A 25514-nucleotide genomic window follows, 5' to 3' on the forward strand; every position below is an offset into this window, starting at 1 on the left:
CCCGGTGTGTATCCCGCTTGTTCAGTCCGGCCAGTAGTACATACATCATGAATATACAAAGTGTATTCATATATCAATGATGGATTCACTGCGGATATTGTTTCAGAATCAGTTGTTCGCGCGAATTGTTTGTCGAGTTCTGTCTTCTGTAGTCTTCTGAACGACAAACGAGAAACGACTAACTGTTATAATGAAAAACATCCGTAGTAAATTTAAAGGTAAGCAATACTTTTAGTAATATTAATAATAATTTATTAAGGTATTTTATAATAAAAAAAAAAACCAAGGATATACCTAGTTATAGGTATCTACAGATTTCGGAGTGTATTTCGTTATTGAGTAGGTCTGTATGTTGAAGTGGTAAATAATAATAATAATAATTGATGTTAAATTGTAATTCAATGATAAATCATTGTATCCATTCGGAAAAACCATTTTGAATGAGTCATTATTTATTTCTATATGGATTGTTAATGTACTATATTATTATTTACTTATTGCTAGACGGTATTTTTACAATTAATTAGGTTGAATATGTACCTCAAAATGTGTAAATAGGTTTATGATAAAAATAACTTACAGTTGGTTAAAAAATTGTATCGTGTACGTACAACGAAAATTATATAGTTATTTAAACTTAACTATAACTAATTAATAACGGAGAGTTTCAAATTTCACAATTATTTTTTCTTGAATTATAATTTAATATAATTAAAATTGTTATTTACAAATATCTAATTTCGTAAACATTTAAATTTCAAATGATAATATAAATCATAGTTGTAAATGTATTTCTAATATTTTCAATTTCCAAACAGCTTTAACTCTGTAAGAGTAATTTATGAGATACGTTATATTACAATTCATTTAGAAAAAATTGTTGTTCATAAAAATCGAAAAATTCTAATAAATGTAGAACATTTCAAATGTTTGTAAATATGAGAATACGAATAGCTCAAAAAGTTTCACAATATACCTATTAAAAATTGTATTTTATTTTTGTAATTAAAAATTGTCAGCAAAACTGTGGGGGTGAAATGATGATTTAGAAGCCTACAGTATATCTTAATTCTTAATATGATATTAATTGCTAAAGATTTTATATAGTTTATATAAACATACAAATTTGTATTCTATAGATCAGGGGTCGCCAACTTTTTCAAACGAATGGGCTACATTAAAAATTTGAAGTCCCCGGTGATCGACATCCAAGGAAGAGATTTGTTTGACGAGCAAAAAAATAAAGTCTAAGCTTCAAAGAATAATTCACATTATCCGATTTTTTATTACGCGCGATCGATCGATAATGGTTAAATTAATGTTGGTTGGCGACCCCTGCTATAGATGGTCACTTAAAAAACAGTTTCGATACGGACATGGGTTAAATATTCCTTTGTTTCCTATGTATCTAAGCTTTAATACCAATACTGTGTTATTTATTTGTAACGAATAATGAGTTATGGTTAACAAACATAACTCTATAAATTTAATTTAAAAAAAAAAATGTAAAATTATTCAAACATCATAGTAACACCATTAACCACAAATTATCATACGTATATGATAATATAATATTAATAAACCCTTTATTATACACATATAATCATATCGTATCTGTCTTATTATCGATATTAGGTATACCGATTAATGTTATATTTATTTTTCATCGTGATAATAAGTCAATTAACTCTGATATCTTAGCTTACAACACTAAATTGAAACGGCTGCACTTAAATTTACTATATTTTACGTTTATAAGACGGAGACAGCATATGTGGGTATGACGTCTTTTTAAATTAATATGTCTGTTATCAGAAACATAATAAAAGCGTATTTAAATTATATATATATATAATACAAATATAATATATACCCAATTACATTTTTATTTATTTTGTTTTGTAGGTATCAATAAACATTATACGACATCGAGGCTGTTTCCCGAATTACCTCCGATTGATTTCAAACCGTTACCGTACAAAGTAAAATATTATCTTTATTTTTATAAGTATAGGTATAGTGAAAGTGATATAAAATGCATTATGTGTTTATATATTCAAATTGGATTGATTACTTTTAATATATCAATTGAATATATTTTTTCATATTGTTCGTTATAAACTTGTTTTTTTTTTTTCCGAATACGGTGAATAACAGTTATAGCAGTTATTACAAGTTACTTATAATTTATTCAAAATTATGTTTACAAATTGATATTATTTTTTTTATAATTAGTTATTTTAAATAAGTGTTCAGAGGTCGTGAACTCGTGAATGCAGTAGCTAATATTACAGAATCCATATATGTTTCTCATGCATGTTGTAACTAATAAATAAAACAATCAATGTAAACGGTTAAAAGGCTTCTCAAATCTCAATATATTCGAGAAATAAATTAGTTTATGAAATAACTGTTTTAAGCAGTGGCAGATTAAATGTGTGTCCGAGCCCCCCCTTGACAGTTATATTATGTAAGTAAGGCCTAAAATCAAATCTTAAATATTGTATGATATAAATATAATAATATAAAAAAATGTCTTATTTTTAAGAAAAGTATTTAGTTTTATACGATTTTTATGTATATACGATATACCTATAAGTGTTTAGAATATAGTGTTATGGAAATATGACATAGGGATATAAACATATTTTATGATACACTTTTATTTTCAGGGTCTTTCTTACGAAAAAGCACAGTCTATGCAATTGAATAATGTGTTTCCTCAAGTTCAAATGTATGAAGACCCTCTACTTTTACATGAAGGTAAAATGCAATGGTTGTTCGATTACAAGGGCAAGCGGTACTTGGACATGTTTGGAGGCATAGCGACCGTTAGCGTAGGTCACTGTCATCCGTCAGTATAGCGTATATATATGCATTTAGCTGTTCAAACAATGTATTAAACGTAAAAGTCAAGTATTAAAAACTATTTTAACGTTAAATTTTAGACGGATTACTGAAGCGATCGTGGAGCAATCAGGTATATTGGGTCACGTGTCCGGAGCGTACGAGCATCCAAAAATGTACGAATACGTGGAATCGCTAGTGTCAAAAATGCCGGGAGACTTAAAAGTAGGTTAGGTAGGGAAAAATTATAATTTATGATGATTGTTTAATAATAACGATTCTATACAATTTTTAACCACCCGCAAAGCTTACGAGGTCATATTATTATCTTGATGCACTTTTTGACCAATTATATCATTTTAGGCCATCGAAACAGATATAGATAAGAGTTTGTAATATGTATTTCATAACACTTCAAAATGTAATTGTATATTACCAACTACCCGACATTATATTATGCTGAAATGCTGTATAATAGTTGACTACTTTTTTTTAATATAAAATTCTGCCAGTTTTTGTGGGTTGTTGGTATAATATTTTAATGTTAATTGTAGAGACATAATTGTTTTAATAGTATAAAATTCAAATAAATTAACAGCCTTATAATGGCCTACGTGTTTATAATATATTTAAAATAAACTATCTATACGTATCAATAATCAATATTCGTATTCTAAATATTGTATAGTTATTGTAACTTATTGTAACATATATTACATTCATGCAGTCATGCATTAGTTGACATAAAATGGTTATTACAAAATGAATTTGAAAAATATTTTTTTCAAGGCTAATATATATTGGGCGATGTTGAAGTCAGCAGAGTGTCAGAGTGCAAGTCATAATAGTCACATCTATATAATCTATATAATATAATTTATTCATATTAATTGTATAATTTACATACAATAACATATTTAAAACTTTCGTCATTAAATCTAATATAAATAATATTTATATTTAATATGTATAATTATTGTTCGAATGTTACAGACTGTGTACCTGGTAAACAGCGGCTCTGAAGCCAATGAATTGGCGATGCTGCTGGTTCGATTGCACACTGGAAACCAGGACGTGCTATCCATCCAGAACTGTTACCACGGTGTGTCCGGAAATTTACACGGGCTGACGGCATTGGCGTCAGCCAAGTACAACAATATGTCGGCTGGCAGTTTCATTCACCATGCGATGTGCCCGGACGTTTTCAAAGGCATCTGGGGAGGGAAAAAGTGCAGGGACTCTCCTGTGCAGACACAGCGGTCTTGCGAATGCGACCGGGATCGTTGTCGTGCAGCTGACAATTATTACGAACAGCTGGAGAACATTTTCTCATACTCGATACCTCGTGGCAAGGTGGCCGGGTTTTTCGCTGAGTCCATTCAGGTTTGACCTATAGGCTATAATATATACTAACTTATTACTGAAACTTTGAGTTGGACGACAACCATAAAAATAAAATGTTGAATAAATGAATACAGCAATTAATACAATTTGAACATGTTGTAGTATAGCGTACAGTATTGTGTGTAATTCAAATATTGTATAGTTGAATAATTAACTTGATATTATTAATAATAATTGAATTGATATGCGATTGTTTATTTAATAAAAATACAAATTGGAAAAAAAATAAAAATTCAATAGCGTGTAGCGCGAAGGTGCTATGAACGTTAACGGCTATGGTACGTAAGCAGCAGCTATACATGCAGTCACATCCATATTATTATTAGTAAAATTTAAAAGGTTGTTTTTTTTATTTAACGCAAAAGTTAAGTTGTATGTAGATACCTTAAAAAAAATGTATTGATATAAAATGTATATTATGATAAGCTACAGCATTTAAGAAATGTTCGACATTATTATATTTTGTACTCGGTAAAATTGTTTTTTGCATATTTTCATTTATATATATATATATTGTTGTAGATTATCTAAAACGAACTGCGCTATTTTACTCTTATCAGAATCTAACTCTAATCTATTTTTTTTAATCGGTGTCCAAGTAGATATAAGGATGATTATTGTGACACAAGCTTAGAAAATCGATAGTTAAATTTATATGTTTGATAGTATTAAAACTAGTATAATTAGTTTTTAAAGTTGATAATATAAATATTATTAACATAGTAATCGGATAAAAAAACTACAACAAAATAGGTACAATAGTATATTAGACATTGGTAAATGTTCTCAAAAGAGGTTTTTTTTTATGATAGAGGAGCAAAGTTTTAAAATGTTCTTTTTTGATTTTTATATGTGGTTATCAGTCTTAAACCTACTACACGTTTTAGCAGCCGCGTTTTTTTAATATTTAAAAATATATATTGTATTTAAATTATTATATAATTTTTAAAATGTGTGCAACAATGATTTTCGATACTGATTAATATCTATCATTATGAAATAAACATTACTAAAGAGTTCTGATAATCAAGAGCCCATTTACATTTTAAATTGATTATAAAATACAAACATTTGACATTTTGACAGGGCGTCGGTGGTATCGTTCAATTTCCAAGAGGTTATTTAAAAAGAGTCTACGAACTGATCAGGAGTAACGGAGGTCTATGCGTGGCTGACGAAGTGCAGACAGGCTTCGGCAGGACTGGCGAACACTTTTGGAACTTTCAATCCCATGGTGTCACTCCAGACATTGTGACAATGGCCAAGGGTATCGGAAACGGTTTTCCGATGGCCGCAGTCGTCACGACGCCCGCAATCGCGCGGTCATTAAATTCGGCTTTTCATTTCAACACGTTCGGCGGTAATCCTGTTTCGTGTGCAGTGGGTGTGGCGGTGTTGAAGGTAAGATAACTTAATACTTACTTACGCCACTTACGGGATAGTAAAATCTTACATGCAGTTTACTACGTGTGTGAAACTCTTTCCACTAATATTACTCAAATTTTTTCTAAAACTTAGAATTATATTTAAAATAATTAGGAAACAATTTGAACCAAAAATATAAGTTAACTTTTGAGTTATGATCAATAATCCTAATTATTCAAATTTCAGCTCTAATGATAGGTACTCATCATGAATTTGATTTTAAAATGTAAAAAGGTTGGTAATAAGTGGCTACCGCACTGATGTTTAGTTGGTGTCGGTTGGTAGTATTATCATGGTATTCGATATGAAACCTTAGCTATAAAACTGAAGATTTTATTTTTTTGGTACAAAATACTTAGCCATTAATAAATTGTTGAAATTTTTACGAAGTTTGTAATAATTATTTAATTTCAAAAGCATATTAAAAAAATGATACCTATACAATGTTAATGTTTATATACAGATTTAAAAGCAACTTAAATGGGATTTTGCATTACATTTTCAAGAACTATGATCCAACGAATAATTTTTTATCGTTAAAAAAAAAATTAAAATATTTGTAAATAGCTCAAAGAGTCAGTATTAGATTTTATCGATTCTTTAAATAATTATTTAAGTGTAGCGTATAGGTAATATTGATTATAATAGCTTAAAAATATGATAATTTATAATTATAATATGCTATTAATATTTTATTTGTCTATTTATATTTAATAATTAATGGTAATATGTGATATTGAGAATCGTCATCATTTCTGGCTCTACAGATGCACTTACAGTTATTTATTATTATTATATATGTCATATTACATATTATTTTATGTGTATACTGTATAGGTAGTTCGTAATATATTTAGCATTTATGTGGACTCACTAGAAAATAGATTTTGATTTTTGCAGAGTTTTACAAGTACAATATAAGTATATAACATGTATATTGTATTATTATTGCTGCAGGTAATCGACGAAGAAGGTTTGCAGCAAAATTGTTTAGATGTGGGCACATATTTTCTTGACAAGTTGTGCGGCATGAGACGTGAATGGAAAATAATCGGTGACGTACGAGGTAAAGGACTGATGATTGGTGTAGAGTTAATAGACGGCGATCAAGATGATAGCGATAAGGGCATAATTAATCCTCTAAATTGCCGAGCTATTTCTCGTATTAAAAACGATTGCTTAAAAATGGGACTTTTATTTGGGGTCGGAGGAGTAAGATCAAACGTAAGTACATAATAAATTACGTTAAATTACTTAATACAAATGGCCTAAAATAAATTTTAGAAATAATCAATATTTTTCTATTTCTCTATCTGGTATATTGTTTAAAATGTTTTTAAAACCTGAAATTAATCGTAGATAAAAAATTGAAATAATTAGGAATTTCAATAAGTTGGGATTATTAATATTTCATTTATTTATATAATAAATCATCATTTTTTAATGTTTTAAATGCTAAGATATGATAATTGATAATATTATGTTAAATAATTAAATTATATTATAGTAAAAGAAATACTTATAATTTACAATTTAAATTATTCATGCACTATTAAACAAATTAATAATAAATAAAATAATGACATTTTTTAACTTGTACATTACATTTACCTGTATATTAATTATTTAATTACGTATATTATGTTAAAATTACAAATACTTCAGTCTTTATAAATTTATATATAATTATGGCAAAATTATTTTAGGTACTGCGGTTTATGCCTCCTATGTGTGTAACGAAAGCTGACGTGGACTTTACAATTGCAGTTTTGAGACGAGCCATGCAAAATTATTATGAAGCTAAATATCGTAATAATCTTTAAATACATTTTTATTTTCATATAACCAAAATGTATTTAAATATATTGTGCTTATAATGTTGTTTTTAACATCTTGACAAAAATTGATTACATTTTTATTAAAATATATTGCTTTAAAATATATAATATTTATATGTGTATATAATTATATAATTGTATGTACATAGATAAAAATAAACATATTGTATGGCATACTTAAAATATACACATTAAAATTAAAAAAAAAATATATATATTATTAATGCTCTAAAATACACATCCCGTCATGAAGATAACACCATTCTGGCGTCACTGTATCTGCTTTAAGACCGAGTGATACCAGTCTTTCACGATGTTGTAAAAATCTACAATTATATAATAATAATAAATATAATTAATAAATAAATAAATTGATAAATATTCATAACTATATAAGAATGGAAGAAGTTTAATAACACAAAACAGTTGTATTAATACAAAAGTTTAGTTATTGAGTTTATAAAGTAAGACACCAAATTTTATTAACATAGAATATATTTTGTAAGTTATTTTCTTCAATAGGTACTCAAGTCCGTTTCGCCAACACTGTCACTTTAAAATTTTAATATAAAACCTCGACGCAGATTTCAAAAATTTAAACCATATTATTAGATTGAAGTCAGGAGATTAAGTTAATTTATGAGTAAACCCAGGTTAGGTTAGGTTAGGTGGGCGGTGACCCATTTCGACCAAATTTTAATATTATATGATGCCCGTTTCACATCAACAGTTAAGATCAATTTAAAATTAAGTTGAAAATAATTCAGTCAAAAATTCTTCCAAAGTTTTTCGTTTGCAAGTTGTACTCATAATTTTGCGGGTTATATCTGAATCATTGTATGATTGTGACGAATGACGATATTGATCAGAATTTAAAGTAATTTCTTTATTAATCTTTTTAGAATCAAAATTATATATACCCACAACGTAGCAGAACACGACTGTTTTACCCAACGCCGACGAATCTCACGTATATTTACGTTATTTGAACAAAAATTATATTTATAATTATTAAATATTAATATATTAATATATTATTATATTTTTAAAAACATATTTTAATAAAATGTGATAAGTATATTAACCGCTGCTATGTACTGACTACGATCAAAGCTAATTTTTGTTGTTTTTTACTTTATAAATTATAAATTATAAGTATAACGTATGTTATTTATTTTATAATTAGATAATTGTAATTTTTGGTTTAGATAAGCTACATTAATAAGTTTTATTTTAAGTGGATAAACATAAAGGTTAGACAAAGGCACTCAAATACCCGTTATGAAACAACAATTTTTGTCTCTTGACAATCTGTCAGATTACTCGTATACATCAACTAACTGTTTTGTTTTTATTACTTTACCTAGAGTTTAAGTTCTTAACCTTATCTGGGTCGTGAACCCATTTGATGTAGACAATTGTAGAAAATCAACAAATTTATTTTTGGGTTATTTAAAAATATATGACCTAGAGTATTCGATATTTTTTTGATAATTGATAAGAAAATAGAATATCTGATAAGAAATTCTAAATCTATATAAGGATATCCAAGTTCTAATAAATAACAAGTCATATGAGATATTCACACCTAATGTGCGGCCGCGTGTACCTGTCGTGAAAAGGCGCGCAAGTTTTAACATTTAAAACTCGACGCCAAATTAACTTCACGCCGATTTGTCCTAGAACCTAGACCTGACTCATAAACCTAATAAGACTCGCCTGATAGAAGTGCATCGTCAACGGAGCAATTAAATTTTACATTATAAAATTTGTATGAACGACTACGAGAACAATACCAATGAAGGCGCGTTTGTTGGCAGTATATTGCAAAGAACAAATGTGAACAATTTAAGATAAGATGCATTGCGTTAAATGTGTCTAAATGAAGGGAATTAATTTAACAAGATTTAATGTTCTTAAGTATACCTGTATTCAGCAGAAGGAGCATTTGTTGTTGGGTTTGACCACAGTCGCTCAGCTAAAGCTGCAGCTCGTGGCCATACTTTGGAATCAACAGCATTATCATCGACATACTCAGACCACATACATGTCTAAATCAAAAAGAAAAAATTTGTAATTCAAAAAATGCAGTTTGAATATGATATTTATTAAATCTTACTTCTGCGCCTAATAAAAGATTTGGATTATCAACTTTTGGCATCTTGTTGTTGTAAATCTGTTTCCAAGTATGATAATTAGTTGATAACCAAAAACCATGATCCAGATAGTAAACGTCCTTTAAGGCGACTATAACCTTATAGCCTAATTTAACAAGTTCAACTGGAATATTTGATCCTTCCCAAGCTTCAACAGTATACCTTTTTTTGTCCAAATACTTCTCTATAATTTCAGGTTCAGTCAAACCACTAGACCAAACGATTATGTCGGATTTATCATCTCCAGCTTCTTTATCATATTCACTTAACGAATTAGCATGGAATTGAGACCACAAGTCTAAATAACCTTCTTCATCCAAGCTTCGGTTGTTGTTTTTCATCCAATCAGTGATTTCAGTAGTAGTATTCCAGCAATTTAGAGCAACCTGCATCCAGTAAATTATATTAAAATCTTAAAAAATCATTTGTGGTTTGTACATCATCTACCTCATCGCCACCCATGTGGAACGCTTCTCCTTTTGGTAGTACATTGATCAAGTCTTTATAAATTTTTCCCAACCATTTATATGTGTTAGTATTGATTGGATTGAGCTGTCCACATGGCGGTTGTACACAGTATTTTCTCCAAGGACCTTTGTCCACACAAACAGCTAGGTCACCATAACCTGAGGCTTTACCCCATTGCCAACCATTACCCGCATGTGCTGGCGAATCGATTTCAATAATAATTCTTACTCCTCTGACTAATGCATACCTAAGAAGATCCTTAATTTCCTTGAATGAATACCTTTCGTCGGGGCTGTAAGCTCCATATCTAAAAAGTAAAAAAAAACAATATGAAACCCCAAATAATTTGTATTATTTAAATACTAAAATTATTTATCAGAAATATTAATAATAATAATAATGTATAAAATGTATATTATATTAATATTATTGCACTTAAGGTACACGTAAAATATTGTAATAACTAATAAGTAAGAATATGTATAGTTAATTGTGTTGTTTTACTTATTGATTATCATTCCTCAATGAATTGTTATTGTTGAATTTTACGAAGACTTACTTAGACATTAATGGCGCACTAGGTAAATCCAAAGGAAAACTATGAGAATCGGTGGCGTGCCAATGAAATACATTTAGTTTGGAATGAGCCATAGCATCGATATGTCGCTTAATAGTTGATATTGGGAAATAATGTCTTGCGGTATCCAGCATAAAACCACGGTATGCGTATATAGGTTGATCAGTTATTTGAACATCGCCAGCCATCACCAATTTTTTTCCAGACACAATAGAACCGTATGTAGCAACAAGTTGTCTTACAGTTTCCAATCCATTTCTCGCTCCATAAACGGTATTTGCTTCGATATTAATAAGTGTACTGTCTCCTAGAAATTAAATACCAGTATATTGTTTCAAATAGCTTCATACTATCCGAATTAAATAGTTTCTTACCCTCGGTATTTATTTTCAAACTATAACTTTCGTTTGTTGTTAATTTGATATATTCAAATGGATTTCTTGTAGATATAGATATAATTGGAGTATTTGTATAGGAAACACAATTTGGGACGCATAGTTTTTTTAAGGACAATATAAAAACTTGAGACGCTTCTGACATGTATTCTTTGCTTAATTGGTCAGCCATCTTCGATGTATCAAATTTAACATTATTGAGATCGAATTCGACTAGAGATTTTCTAATAATATAAATTATAATAATAAATTAAATAATTAGATATACATTAATCAGTGGTCGAAGTGGGTTAGGGTACAGAAGATAGGACTTTTTGCAATTTACATTGTTCATCCCACTGCTTATTTTGTTCAAAATAATACAAAGATTAATGATTTTTAAAGATGTTTTTATAAGTGTGATATTTTTTTAAAAATTTGTCATTTATTTACAATAATATAATTACGTTTTTGATGCAAAACAAATAATTGAATTAATGATTTATAATTTTATTTAAAATAAAATTTGTGAGAAAAAAAGTTTAGTTATTCCATTTTGATTATACTTGTTTTACAATGGTATAAGGAATATTGTTGATATTTAATATTCTTAAATTATTAGCTATAAATACATCAATGCTTAATTTCAAGTAAATAGTTTTATGTTTTAAAATTAAAATAAATGTATATGTATCTAGAGCCTAGAATCCTAGATAATATAACTAAAATTAAAAAAGTTATGATATAATTATATTATATAAAGTATCTATGTCCTCTATATGCAGGTATATAAAAAATTCAAAACTTTTTATATTTTTATTTTTAATAAAATATGATTAATAAATATTAAGACACCAGACTACTAAAAAAAACATCTCTCTTATTAGTTATATGTAATATTTTGTATTTTTAAAAGAAGCCACTACCAACTGGCTATATAAGCCATTGCATAATATGAGAAGTATATAAATATAGATAGGGTATCCTTTCACTTATTTTGAGTTACTTCGGCCACTGGTTTAATTAGTATTATATTTACCCTATACTTGTATGTACTGTTGGCTTTGGCCAAAGTGATCCATAGTGTCCACAGGTTAAACGACAAACGTCTATAGACCCATCAAGTCCACTGTTTTCTTTTTCCATTGATGGAACTTTGCTGAAGATACACGTGTTGTTGATGCATTTATATGATTTACTAAAAACAATTTAATAAATAACTATATAATATAGTTGTGGACTGTAGTTGTTACTACTTTTCTATAACACTGAATGATTATTATTATTTTTGATAAAAACTATAAATTATTAAAATGTATGTAGCGATTATTAAATAAATTTATCCTTAAAGGTGTGTCCCAAAAAAAATTGATATTTAGCTTTCCGAGATGTTTATATCAAATAAATTCGTTTATGATATTATTACATAACAATTTTTAACAACTTACTCCCCCTAAGTTCATAACTTGAAAGTGGTGTAGATGGATGCTCCATTCTCTCACGTTTAAAGTCTAGTACAAATTATTAATTAATTAATTTATTGTATTATTTTGTGTAAATGACTTTTAAAATGTACTAAATTAATAAGGCTATTTTTTTTACGAATTTTAATGATCAAATTATTATTTTTCGATTACTTTTTAGCGAGATATATTATTTTATAGCTAATATAAGCTTTATAGCTTTTCAAAGTTAGGCGGTTTTCGATTTTTATAATTCTTCTTGTTTCATATGTAATAAACTTGTTAACGACTATCACCGCAGTGATGAACTTTATACGTTATAGGTACCTGCAATAGTTATAAACGCCTCACAGCCGTAATAACTTGTAGGATGAACACCTAAAAATCTCAAACCATTCATTTTTGAGCAGCTATAACTCACTAATGAGTAATGGTTAAATGAAAAATAATAATTTTAATGTTAAAATTTATAAAAAAATAGCCTTATTATTTTATAACATTTTAAATATAGGTTGCCTTTGTCATTTGAAAATAAAATAAAGTGATTTCACTATTAAATATAAGCTGAAAAAAATAAAGATAGAAGTTTTAGAAAAGCATAAAATAAAAAAATTTGAAAAAAAGTCATCACGTTTTGAAATAATGAGTGTTCAATGATAAAAGAATTACCTTGTATACATGTATAATTTATAACATAACTATGTTTTTAAATTGATAAAAAAAATGTGGTCACCAAAATCCAACCAACTACAACTGTTGTAAATTTAACATACATCAATTTAAATAAAATAACTTTATCTGTATTCTGTGCATGTATGTTAGCTTTTTTACATTTCAATTTTTATAAAAATTATGAATAAATAATATTGAAGTATAATTTATAAGACATTATTATTATAATGGTTTTTAGGTATGTATTATAAAAACTTTAGGCAAATCTTCATTGACAATTTTATTTCTTTAGTCGTTGTTTAGTAAATCAAACCATAAAAATTTTTTTTTTTCGTTTAAAGGATTATGATTGATTGATAAATAATAAATACAAAATAATTAATCATGAATTCTAGTATTTCCATTTATTCAATTTATTTCCATCGCCAACGACCATGATATGACGTTGAATACATTACTTCTAGTCGGATCACTAAAATTAAAAAAGTTGGGTATAGGTAGTTGGTGCAATAGTGCTTGAGTACACTACGTGCTGTTGGCCAAATTGTATTTTTGTATCTACTTAGAGGCTCCAACACCTGAACTCTTTGCTCGATAACCCTCCTGAGTGCTTTGCCCCAACAATTTTTTTTTTTTGTGAATTGAGAGTTTATAATTCTAATATAAAAAAAATCTAAATGAAAAATACTACAAACATAATAAATTATTAATACATCCTTTTTATATTGGTTTCCAGTTTTTCTACGGTAATTATTTGACGGAATTATTTTTCAAAACGTTTTTGAATAATAGAAAGATACTATTTACTAAGATTACTAAGATTTTATTGCATTAATTAAAAAAAAAATAGAATTGAATAGGTTATGAATAATATGCTTAAACACTATACAGTATTATAAAAACATTTATTTATTATTTATTAGAAATTTAAAAAAAAATCAAATTACATTTTATTCGTTACCTTGATCATGTAGTTTTAATTGTATATATATTAAGGTTTATACGTTTTATAGAATATCAAGTGCAATGCACTCGCATACATTATATAATAAATTAGTGTTAATATGTATGCATAATCGTATTTTACAGTAACATTTAAATAATATGTGAATAGGCATAATTTTATATTAATGGTTGTGTGTTCCTTGAGTTTGTAGAAAGTGTTTTAAACGTCTTATGCATATGACACGTATGTTCTGTACGATTTATTTAGGCTTGAAAAAAACATTTAAATATTGGTATAGGTATTAGGTATCATTATTTTTTATATGAAATATTAATTTTTTATACAGCATGGCGATTCAAATTTATGTTACAGCTATTTTATCATATTAAATAATAAAGAAAAATGTTTAATACGAAGTTTTTTTATATTTAGAAATAGTTAAAATGATTAGTAATTTTCATAATTTTTACAATATTTTAAGGGCGGGGGTTTTGGAAATCAACTTAAGAAATTCAAATGGGAAACAATACTTTTTTGTGATTTTAATATTATGATGAATTTTTTGTAAGCATTTTGACACATAAGTATCGGAATTCGGAAGAGACAAGAGTAGATTATGAGTTCAAAATATTTAAAGTTTAGATTAGTGAAACGGAATGGTACGGGGATACCAGGGCTAAATGTTGGTCCATTGCTCACCTAAACTTTAAATACTTATGACTTATAAATTACTCGTTCTAATTCCGATTTATATGTAGTGAAATATTTTCAAGGAGTTCATCACATTATGATATAGTAAAAAAAGTATAGGTTTCCATTTGAATTTATTAAGTTGACCCCTAAAACCCTCCTTAAAGTAGTGTAAAAAATTTTTATATTACTAATCATTTTAAATATTTCTAAAATCTAAATAAAAAATTGTTATTACATAAATGTTGTATACAAAATTAATATTTCACATCAAAAATAATGATACCTATATTATCATTGATTATAAATACTATTTAGTTTTTGTAATCAAAGGTATAATATACCTACCAACAATGTAACGTAAATTTTGAATCACCATGTCCTATAATAATTTACAGTTAAATACAAAATTTTTTCAATAAACTTTACAAGTAGTGATATTTTACCAATTCTGTTTTATTCCATGTATGTATGATAATATATTAATATAAAGTAAAATTATCAATTACAATAGTTTAGGTATTTATTAATGCATCTTATATTACCAATAATAATTGTAATTTTTTAGTTCGTAAAAACTATGGTCATTCGCATAATTGTTACCTAATAAGTGATTAAATATGAATTGAATGATGTTTATTTCATAAAAAACGTTATGTTTTGAAAAAATTACGTATAATATTTTCTTCAACATACACCAATAACGTTCGACTGAAAGTAAATTTTTGCTGATTTAGTCATTTAAGTTGTTTAATGTGTGTGTATTTACGTAAGTACTATACTACTATATATAAATATAACAAATAATTATCAAATTGTGAAACCAGATATATATTTAAATAAGGACGGAGTGATTCAATACACCTATAATAGTATTATAGTAATTCATATTGGCTATTGCAGTAATTGGCCATCGAAATATGAATATTTAGAAATTATAGAACGTAATCATGAGTCACAACTTTCAAAAGTTACAAATTACGTTCGTATTATTTAAATAATTAAATATATTATAATAGGTGTGGAGAGTACTGAGGGTAGCATCAAAACATAAACACAAAATGGATATGAGTGTTAATATAAAGTATAAGTAATCAAGGCCGTAACTGGAGGTAGGGTCCAAGGGTCCGGACCCCCCCTGAATTTTTTTTTCGGTTACGGCCTTGTAAGTAACGATTAAAAAGACCGCATTTGTATAGGTGTTTAAATTAATATGTTTTAATAAAATATTAAAATGTAGGTAATTTACAGATAAAATTAGATATACGCAAAAACTCTAATTTGGTAAACTTTTCATCATTTATAAAATAATTACACATAACATGTATTTATTCATTTATAAAATATTTTTTACAGAGCTTTATTTTCATAAGAAGTACATTTTAATTTCATTTCTTTTAAGCGTATTTTCTATATTATGGACGGAAGAACAAAGGTATACGTGAAGTTAAAATATATGTACAGCATAATATATAAAGGTAATTAACGGACAATTCATCTCAACTCTTTTGGGTAGGGCATTGTCTGCTTGTAAATTGCTTATTCAGATGAACAACAATCACTCTTTTTTCAATATTATGTAAATTTTTTATGTGTGAGCAACAAATACATTTAGCATATTGCACATTCATATTCGAGGTAAATGAATATAATATGTAAAAGATGAAATAAACTGAACATCATTTTTTAGAAAATTTAGTTTTTGTCAGATTTCTTTTTACTTATATAATTTTTAATTTTTTTATTATTAAAAGATTTATTTCTTTAAAAAGTTACCTATGTTTATGATTAATTTATTTTAAACATAATTTTTACTATTATTTTCAATTTTGGTTTGTACCTATTGGCTATTATACTTAATATTGTAGTATTGAACCAATCAGATCAATATTAAAAAATACATAGGTACTATGTAACAAAATACTTGGAAATTAATTTTATTACACATCATGTATTACATGTATTACACGTATTATGACAACCGATTTATAATGGGTCACAGCCCGCATACAGGCGACGTCGACCACGAAGTCGGAAAACTGGGAAACAGTGCAAACGTTCAAACACCATTTAAATCATATTAATCTATTTAATTATAATTTATAATTAATACTAATAAGTACTAAAACGTCTAAAACATATTTATAACTTGTAAAATTGTGAATATTGTAATCCAAAAAAGTTTATTTATAGGTAATAAAAAAATTAATGTCGTATTTTTGTATTTTATATGTGGCCACCCTAAGGATGCACCAAGTGCGGCGGATAATACATAATTATTTACATTATCACAAAATAAATTTATGTCATGTATTTTATGCTATTATTATCTAAATTCTAAGGGACAACACAATTATATTACGGAGCTAAATATTAAGTCGGTGGCGCGCGCAACATTCAGCGGGTGGACAGTGCGGCCAACGCGAGTCGCAGTTGCAGTTGTATACTAACCGTGACAGTACAATCTCAAATTTTTTATGGGCCGTGGTAAATAGATGGGCGACTCTTATCACAGTGTTATCACATACGAGTCACGAACGTCGGACATCAGACACCGACGTCCGACACACGTCTGTTCGACTGTATAGTTGACAAACCGATGTAGATAGACGTGTAGTCATCTTTAATGTACCGATTATGCGTCACTACTGTCAAGAGTGTGTACTTTGGAAAATATGTCATAAATCATAATATAACAATAATTGTCGTCAACAGTATAACAGTTGTTGTTTACGATTACGACTGCGGCTGTATCGACTGGATAGGGTTTGTATCTTATATATATCCTGCGGGAGGGGAGAATGCGATATCGCTACGGCGGTATTTGTATCACGTAATCACGTGATCTGCGCCAGATCCTACGCATTTGCCGCCGATCACAAAGCGCGACCGGCTACGAGGCTACAACGTGTTCGCCGGGTCCGGGACGTATGTACCTACGTAATCGACAGCAAAAACGGCAATGCGCCGTTGTAACGTTAACACCACTATAGTGACGATACTCACACGAAGTATGAAGTCTGTTCGGCGGTGCCGTCTTCACCGCTGGCAGCGTTCCGGTGCACGACCGCGGTCAGCAGGTACAGCAGCATCACGCCGGCCGTCAGCGCGCATCCCGCCATCGTTTTACGTCTCTTTAACACAAAATAAACGAAGTGATGAATCACCATCGCGCCAGTATTATTTTTCTACTGTTATAAATGTTATGATAACACTTGGTAGTTGGTTGCTCGGTGGTCGCCGTCATTGTGTGCACTGTGCTGCACATTGACGATTGACCACTATCACACTGCGTTCGTGCGGTGCAACGTGCGCGGACGGCGGTGGCGTCGGCGTTGCGACGTTTGGGCCGCCCGGCAACGATAACGTATACAAATTACAAAATGCGCGTCAGAAAAAAAAATACGAAAACATTGTTACTCCGGAATTTCTATAGAAGCCATAGATGATAGCGACAACTGTAGAATATTATTTTATCTGTGCAACATTAATTACCTACCTAAAAAAGTTTTTAGTTTCAGAACGGTGCAAAAGTATTGATTTATAAAGATTTGTGGTTTTTTTGTGTGTAGGTATATAATAATTATAATATATTTGAAAAGTAGAAGAAAAAAATTCTTCAATTTTAAACTTTGAAGGTGATATTTATAAAAAATTAAATCTAGTAATTTGAATACAACACAATTTAATCTCAATATGTTTAGTTACTAATTAGTAACTTTTTTCTATTTAAATTGCAGATTGCCATAATAATAAATATATTAAAGATATATATTATATTGAATTGAACTAAAATACTTTCAGAACGCACATTTAAATAAGTTAATTCTATTTTCGGTGTACCTTAGTTTTAGTTTATCTCAATTTACGGGCTTTAATCGGCAATCGGCATAAGTGCATCTAACTTAGTGAACTAATCGATAAATCGACTGAAATATGACTAATGTATTGGATATAGCACTTAGCAACGTTGATTATGAAATCAGTCTGTCATGGTTTATTCTTTTATATATACAAGTTATAATTAAAAAGGTATTATACTAGTTATTATAATAAAAAAAAATCGAACTATATTAAGACGTTCAAACATAATGATTAGTAATGATTGATTAATGGTAAATAAACCCATATTATGAATACAATATTAATAAATAAATAGATTCAAGCATTTTTTATCTAGAAAAATTATATTTTTAAAATTAAATAAAGTAATTGTTTTTGTTTACACTGTTTACAGATTATACAATATAAATTTATTCGACGTAATATATTCTACTGATGTTGTCATTTTGTCAACCAAATAATTAAACAAGTAGATAATTAATTATCATACTAATATCATTCATGTTTCCTGTTGTCTATATAATAATATACAGGGTGTTCCGTGAGGATACACGTAAATACCCATTGCGATATCTCCTGAAATAATGAAGATATCATAATTTTGGTTCACAAGGACAAGAATTTCAAATATTTCATGTTTTAATTTGTTACAACATTTTAATTTCATTAATCTCCTGATTTTTAATATTTTTCTAGTTTCGAGAAGCCGGCCGGTTAGTTTGTCGGTCGTACGAGCATGCGGGCCATATGTTTGATACAATAATACCACTATTGTAAAAAAAATATTAAATACATCAGGAGATTCATGAAATTAAAATGTTGAAACGTCAATATTTTCAAATAAATGATCCCTACAAATGGTTATCTTCAATTTTTTTGAAAATAAATAAAAAAATATATTTTTTTAAACTTTTTTGCCAAAACATTAAAACAAATTGAAACATGAAATATTTGAAGTTTTTGTCCCTGTGAATCTTATTAAAAAACCAGACTTATGATATCTCCATTATTTCAGGAGATATCGCGATGGGTAAATCCTCACAGGACACTCTGTATGTATATACAGTTTACCTGTCTCTAGTTTTAATATTTGTCGATAACAATTCATTTTATATAAATAATTAAGTTTTTGTTTACAAAAATATTGAAAACGAAAATTAAAAATATAATTTATATTTATATATCAAGTGGTTATAGAAAAAAAATATGTACCTATATGTATTTATTTAAAAAAATTCTTCCGATGATAAAATATAAAAACTACGGCGATAATAGTGGTGGTAAAATGCAGCAGAATATGATTTACCGTTACTGCGACGGCACCACTATGACAATAGAATAATACAGCCACCCAGTGAGGACAAAATAAATGCGCAAGTGCAGAGACTAGACATACTTATTAATTTATTATTTGGCAGTATTTAAGGTTTAACATTGATTAACAATCATTAATTGTTTGACCCAACTAAATTTTAAATATTATTTAATTAACTATTGGCATGCTTCAACTCTATAATATAAAGTTATAGATTATACATTTGAATATTTGATGTTGTTACGTATCAATGTTATACTCTGTAAAATAATAATGTTATCTTAACGTTTTCAATTTAATAGTTTTAGATTTAAAAAGTATAAATCAATACAAATATTATAATGTAATTTCAAATGGACTCATTACATTAATTTTTAAGCACTGGATTTGGTTAGTTGTTTTATTTTATTTTAATCAAACTGATAAATATTTACTTACTGAATGAATAACACGTTATATTTCTTGTAGTTATACTATGGATAGGTACTAATAACCTCTTTCAGTCATTGGCTCTGGAGTACGATTGACGATTGTTCAAGAATCCATACCGGTTTTTCTTGTCATAACATCATAAGCATAATTTAAGTGCTGGTGAGTCTATGGAAGGGGTTAAAACCATAGACATATAAAACCTTAGAGAACATTCAATGCATTATAACGATCATATATTTTGTACTTACTTCCCTTTTCATATGTGCTATAGCCAAAGCCAACTACTTATTACGTTGTAACACGTTTAGATAAATGGTAGGTACATGTATAATGCATTTTGGATATATACCTATTATACATATACATAATACTGATTATTTACTGCTTTATCTGTTATAAAATATATATAATTGCTGAGTTTGTCTGGCTCATGATTTTTGCTTCAGCTAAATATTTTTTAAAGGATCGTTAAATAAGCACATTTTTTTTAGATTTTGAGCTGAGCGATAAATGTATTCATTTTACAATGATATATGTTTTTATTTTGTGTATGTGTTATCTCTGTCTTACTAATGTAGAGCATAGAAAATTTTCGTTCAGCAGAACACATTTTGTGATGTTAGTTTTAATATTAGAGTAAATTTACCTATTATCAAATTTAAAGGTAAGAATATTATCTAGGGCATCTTGTAGGCTTTAATTGATATCTTAATTTTTAAGCGAGTTATAAGTATTTTAAAGTCTTAATATTTTACATAACCATAACTCACTTAAAGATTAAGATATCAATAAAAGCATACAAGATGCCCTAGATAATATTCTTACCTTTAAATTTGATAATAGGTAAATTTACTCTAATATTAAAGCTAACATCACAAAATGTGTTCTGCTGAACGAAAATTTGCAATGATTTACATTAGTAAGACAGAGATACCACATGAGAGTATAACGTCCTCTTAGTGCTTTATTGATTTTCAAAAATGAAGATGGTTTCTTGTAGCAATTTTTATATTGATCTGTATTTTAGAGAGGTCAAAATGAAAAATTTCCAGTATTTTTTTACGATTGTGAAGCTAGGTAACTATTTTTCAGACGGCTAGTGATAAAAAACATCGTGTACTCGGTTGCGTCTCAATGTATACAAGGCGTCAAACGTTTATAATGCAATTCAACCACAAGATAGCGCAATGATAATGATTATTAATTATAGTTCATAAGATCACAATCGCATACTAATAGGCGACCGAATTCTCAGGTGACCATTTTTCGTGTGATCCACATAATAACAGTTAACTTGTATGCTCGCGTCGTTTTAAATTTTTTTGACCATGTTCCGGAAGGTGGCAAAGCACTTAACCTACAAATTAATTAAGATAGGAAAATTCTACACAAGATGAAAACAAATCTGGAGTACACACCGGTCTCGGTCACATAGTAATAAGTAATAATTAATAAGCGCCCAAAGTCCCAGATGAATATTTTTCGTGCGGCCACCGTAATTAATTTATTGTAATTAAATAGGGATTTATCATAATTTATTATGGTATTAATGGGAAGGCTTTTTTTGTTTGTAATAAGGAATAAAAACTAATAAATATTGTTAGTCAATAGTCATCTTAATTCTTAAATGATGACGATTTATGGTTATTGAATCGAATACTGATTATTTTTCAAATTAGTTTCATTGAAAAAATGTCCGTATAGTTAAATTGAATGAAGAAAAATTAAATATAAAAAAGGGTGGGCAAGTGGGCATAGGGCATTGCTTTACTGTGTAGTAGAGGTGGAGAGTAGGTCACCATAATGGATGTGTTACATTTGAATGCAATGACAGGTATCATTGTGTACATTGTGTTCATGAAGAACCTTGTATTGGGTTTTTTAACCTTAGATATTATAAATTACAAACATTTTATGAATTTTAATTTCAAAATTCCTTGCAAATTTTCGCGATTTTGACATATTTCGTAAACATTTGGACTTTAACTGCTTATAAAGAAAAATTGTGACTAACGATTTTTATTTTATTTTACTACAATAAGTTCAACTTATAATAAACCTTGTATTAAATTTTAAAGATTTTTTGGAAAGCCAAATTTTTTTATTGGAATTTTAAGAAAAAAATTTAGAAAAATCGAAAATTTTAATTGTCTATAAATAGCTTAAAAAAATTCGAAATATTTTGAAAATTCAATCGTAAATAGATAACGCTAATAATAAAAACTTGGTGAAAATGTCAAGTATATACAATGATTCATTCTTGAATTACATCAAAATAAAAATATCGATTTTGTCGAAAATTGGTTATGCGTAAAAACTACCGTTTTTCCGTTATTTTTTCAGGGTTTTTCCTGACGTTTTTGAAAATTACTGGACATTATTTACTTTTGACCCCCCCCCCCCCCATCAGTGGCGTATTTTCAAATTTTTCTGGGTGGGGTCCTCAGTTTATACACAATTAATCTATGATAAACTATAATATATGAATAATAGTTTATATACTATAAACTATGATATCTTGTAATAGTTACATCCTTATGCAGTTTTTGGAGGAAGTTGAACAAAATATATGATTGTATTATTATAAATGTATAATTTCTATACTTATTACTTAAAACCATGCTGAAGGAACATATGTTGCGTAACGAATTTTAAACTGTATTTTATATAATATTTTGTTAACGGGAAAAAAATATGTCCGCGCGTCCGCGCGTGCCTACATAAATTGGGTTCTGCAAATGTAAGAATTTTAGTTTTTTTTTTTTGAGAGGTTTTTTTTTGGGGGGGGGGTCAAGTACCCCTGGACCCCCCCTTCCGTAAATACGCCACTGCAACCCACAAAGTACAAACTAGATTCAATTTCCTTTTCAGGGCTGAAGTCAAAAATCAAAACATTATTTCTACTCCAAAACGTGATGATAGACACAAAAATAAAAATAAACATATATCATTGTAAAATCAATACATTCATCACTTCGTTCAGAATCTAAATGATCACCTAAAAGTATAAAACGAGTACAGAATAATAAAATTCTTCGTTTAATATTAAAATATAGTATTCTTTTTACTGTAGGTATTACGACGTGTTATACATGAAAATAATCGACTGTAGAATAAAAAGGGCGTTAATTCGAATGTTGACTGATAAGAATGATGAACAACTATCTAACTGGCTAGTAATAAAAAACGTTGTACTCGACATCTGGGAGACACAGCATCGGACCAAATTGACTTTAGTTCATTTGCAATTTTAAGTTCAGTCGATAAACACTAAACAAGAAGAATTTATTATAATATGTCTGCAGACTACGAATCAGCAAACTTCAATGAAATCGAATTCACTGTCTCATACAATTATTATTAATAAAGTCATCAATAATCAATAATAAATAATAATATTATCATTATCAATATGAATAAATCGAATAGAATATCATCGAATAGCACTAATAGAGCACTAAAATTTGGTGCTATTGCGGATTTTGGTGCTGACGGAGGCTGACCTTGCTAAACGCAATCGGGGACGCATAAAAATAATACGGCGACCGATAAAGAAGCTGATCCAAATCGCAAATGGTATTTTGCGATCGTACAAAAATAAAATGCCGGTGTCGGAGACGTCTCACCAAGAATTGCGTAAATGTAAAAAAATAAAAATAAATCAAATATCGTGTGACATGGGATTACGGGAACTCACAATCAATGGTCGGCATGTTTTTGAGTGCTGCGGTGACGACGTCTAGTTGCCGTGGCACGACGGTACTGAACGAGATCCATAAAAACTATAATATATTAAATATTATATATCCTGATTAGACTGTGGCTGTGGTGACGATATATATTTATTTATTATGTATCGTAAATATTGTACAGTGATGACATAATTACATCACTGACATCGTGCCACGGACTAAACGGGGCACATTAATTTGCATTGACATCGGCATGTGCTCGAAATGCTGTGTATATACATTATTTACATTATATATATCAATTTGAGGCGCTTGCCTCACCGGTCGGTAATTTGATTGTGATTGCCGTTGACCACCACAACGCCGCCAAAGTCTTTGGGTGACCGAATAACGTGCGTAGTGGACTTATACCGACATAAGTAGCTTACTTATGTCTTATTGCAGCATTTTATCCATGTGTCGCAATCGTTCTGTTCGATGATAACATACGAGGTCGACGCACGGACGATCGGTATTTATGTGATGGCAATGCAAACTACATACCAAGACGAATGGTGAATTGTCGGGTGCATTTAACGCACCAAAACGATATATGATTTTAAGTGTACCAATACACTCGTCACTCAATCAACACTGACTAATTTTTATTTATGTATATTATCATTTATTTTTTCAATACTTACAAAATTTTTAAACGATTATAATTTTCTAACAAAAAAGAACATTATTAGTACCTAAAGATCCAACATTATTTTTGAAAAGACTTAACTATAAATATCCATTCAGCAATATATTATTATGTTCTCGATTAACGGTATACTACAGCGAATGTCAAGTTAAATCGTCTGCAGATGATATGTTAAAACACTTCGATTAGACATTATAATATATTATCAATTATCATAAATGTGTGTTGCTCTACGCATAAATGTAGTGAAATTGTCTGTATAATGCGCCGGACAAGCATAGTAATGCAATACACATAATGCACCTATATTACCATTATATTTATATTATTTGATCATTTTAGCTTTAAAATTTAAATACAGGCATTATTAGTTATAGATAGTTACTATACAATATAAATTATCTTATTAATCATTCATTACCATGGTCACTTGTTGACGTTTTTTTAAATATCATATTATAATAAATTAGTATGCACCTAATTTATTATACTAGGTACTAAATTTATTTTATAAGGTAACTATAAAAAACAATCACATCTAGTATATGGCATTAAATAATATCTATAATTATATCATTGTTAAAATAATATTTTATTATATTTATAAGGTATTATTCTTATAGATATGTTAAAAATATTTTTTTGGGTATACACCTAAATTGAGAAATATGTAATAAGTGTGGG

The 25514-nt window shown here is 28.4% G+C and overlaps 2 protein-coding genes across 5 annotated transcripts; one reads left to right on the forward strand and one right to left on the reverse strand.

The window, feature by feature from the left end:
- The first annotated feature begins 1 nt into the window (after position 1).
- LOC132920259 (alanine--glyoxylate aminotransferase 2, mitochondrial) lies at positions 2–7624 on the forward strand. Of its 3 annotated transcripts, XM_060982509.1 has the most exons (8): positions 2–218; positions 1906–1982; positions 2673–2854; positions 2949–3072; positions 3841–4230; positions 5338–5652; positions 6634–6900; positions 7383–7624. In XM_060982509.1, exons 1-8 carry the CDS (start codon positions 191–193, stop codon positions 7497–7499), a joined length of 1500 nt encoding a protein of 499 aa, XP_060838492.1. In that variant the 5' UTR covers positions 2–190; the 3' UTR covers positions 7500–7624. The 3 variants fall into 3 exon arrangements, with proteins under 3 accessions (XP_060838492.1, XP_060838500.1, XP_060838508.1); XM_060982517.1 differs by lacking the exon at positions 1906–1982; XM_060982525.1 differs by lacking the exons at positions 2–218; positions 1906–1982 and adding an exon at positions 2260–2470.
- Positions 7070–20594, reverse strand: LOC132920244 (chitooligosaccharidolytic beta-N-acetylglucosaminidase-like). 2 transcript variants are annotated; one of them, XM_060982498.1, is made up of 9 exons: positions 20457–20594; positions 17867–17994; positions 12129–12287; positions 11090–11334; positions 10698–11022; positions 10118–10445; positions 9634–10056; positions 9441–9565; positions 7070–7840 (listed from the first exon to the last, which is right to left on the reverse strand). In XM_060982498.1, the coding sequence occupies exons 2-9, from the start codon at positions 17980–17982 to the stop codon at positions 7735–7737; spliced, it is 1827 nt and encodes a 608-aa protein (XP_060838481.1). In that variant the 5' UTR covers positions 17983–17994; positions 20457–20594; the 3' UTR covers positions 7070–7734. The 2 variants fall into 2 exon arrangements, with proteins under 2 accessions (XP_060838481.1, XP_060838472.1); XM_060982489.1 differs by lacking the exon at positions 20457–20594 and having other exon boundaries at positions 17867–18143.
- Positions 20595–25514: the final 4920 nt, after the last annotated feature.

This window comes from Rhopalosiphum padi, chromosome 1, assembly GCF_020882245.1.
Source record: "Rhopalosiphum padi isolate XX-2018 chromosome 1, ASM2088224v1, whole genome shotgun sequence".
In the NCBI taxonomy this organism is placed as follows: domain Eukaryota; kingdom Metazoa; phylum Arthropoda; class Insecta; order Hemiptera; family Aphididae; genus Rhopalosiphum; species Rhopalosiphum padi.

Coding starts and splice junctions, on each gene's coding strand:
- LOC132920259 (XM_060982509.1), top strand. CDS start 191: ATGAAAAACATCCGTAGTAAATTTAAAG. Junction 219..1,905: donor CATCCGTAGTAAATTTAAAG/GTAAGCAATACT, acceptor TTTGTTTTGTAG/GTATCAATAAACATTATACG. Junction 6,901..7,382: donor TCGGAGGAGTAAGATCAAAC/GTAAGTACATAA, acceptor AAATTATTTTAG/GTACTGCGGTTTATGCCTCC.
- LOC132920244 (XM_060982489.1), bottom strand. CDS start 18,030: ATGGTGATTCATCACTTCGTTTATTTTGTGTTAAAGAGACGTAAAACG. Junction 10,446..10,697: donor AGTGCGCCATTAATGTCTAA/GTAAGTCTTCGT, acceptor TTTACTTTTTAG/ATATGGAGCTTACAGCCCCG. Junction 9,566..9,633: donor ATCTTTTATTAGGCGCAGAA/GTAAGATTTAAT, acceptor TTTTTGATTTAG/ACATGTATGTGGTCTGAGTA.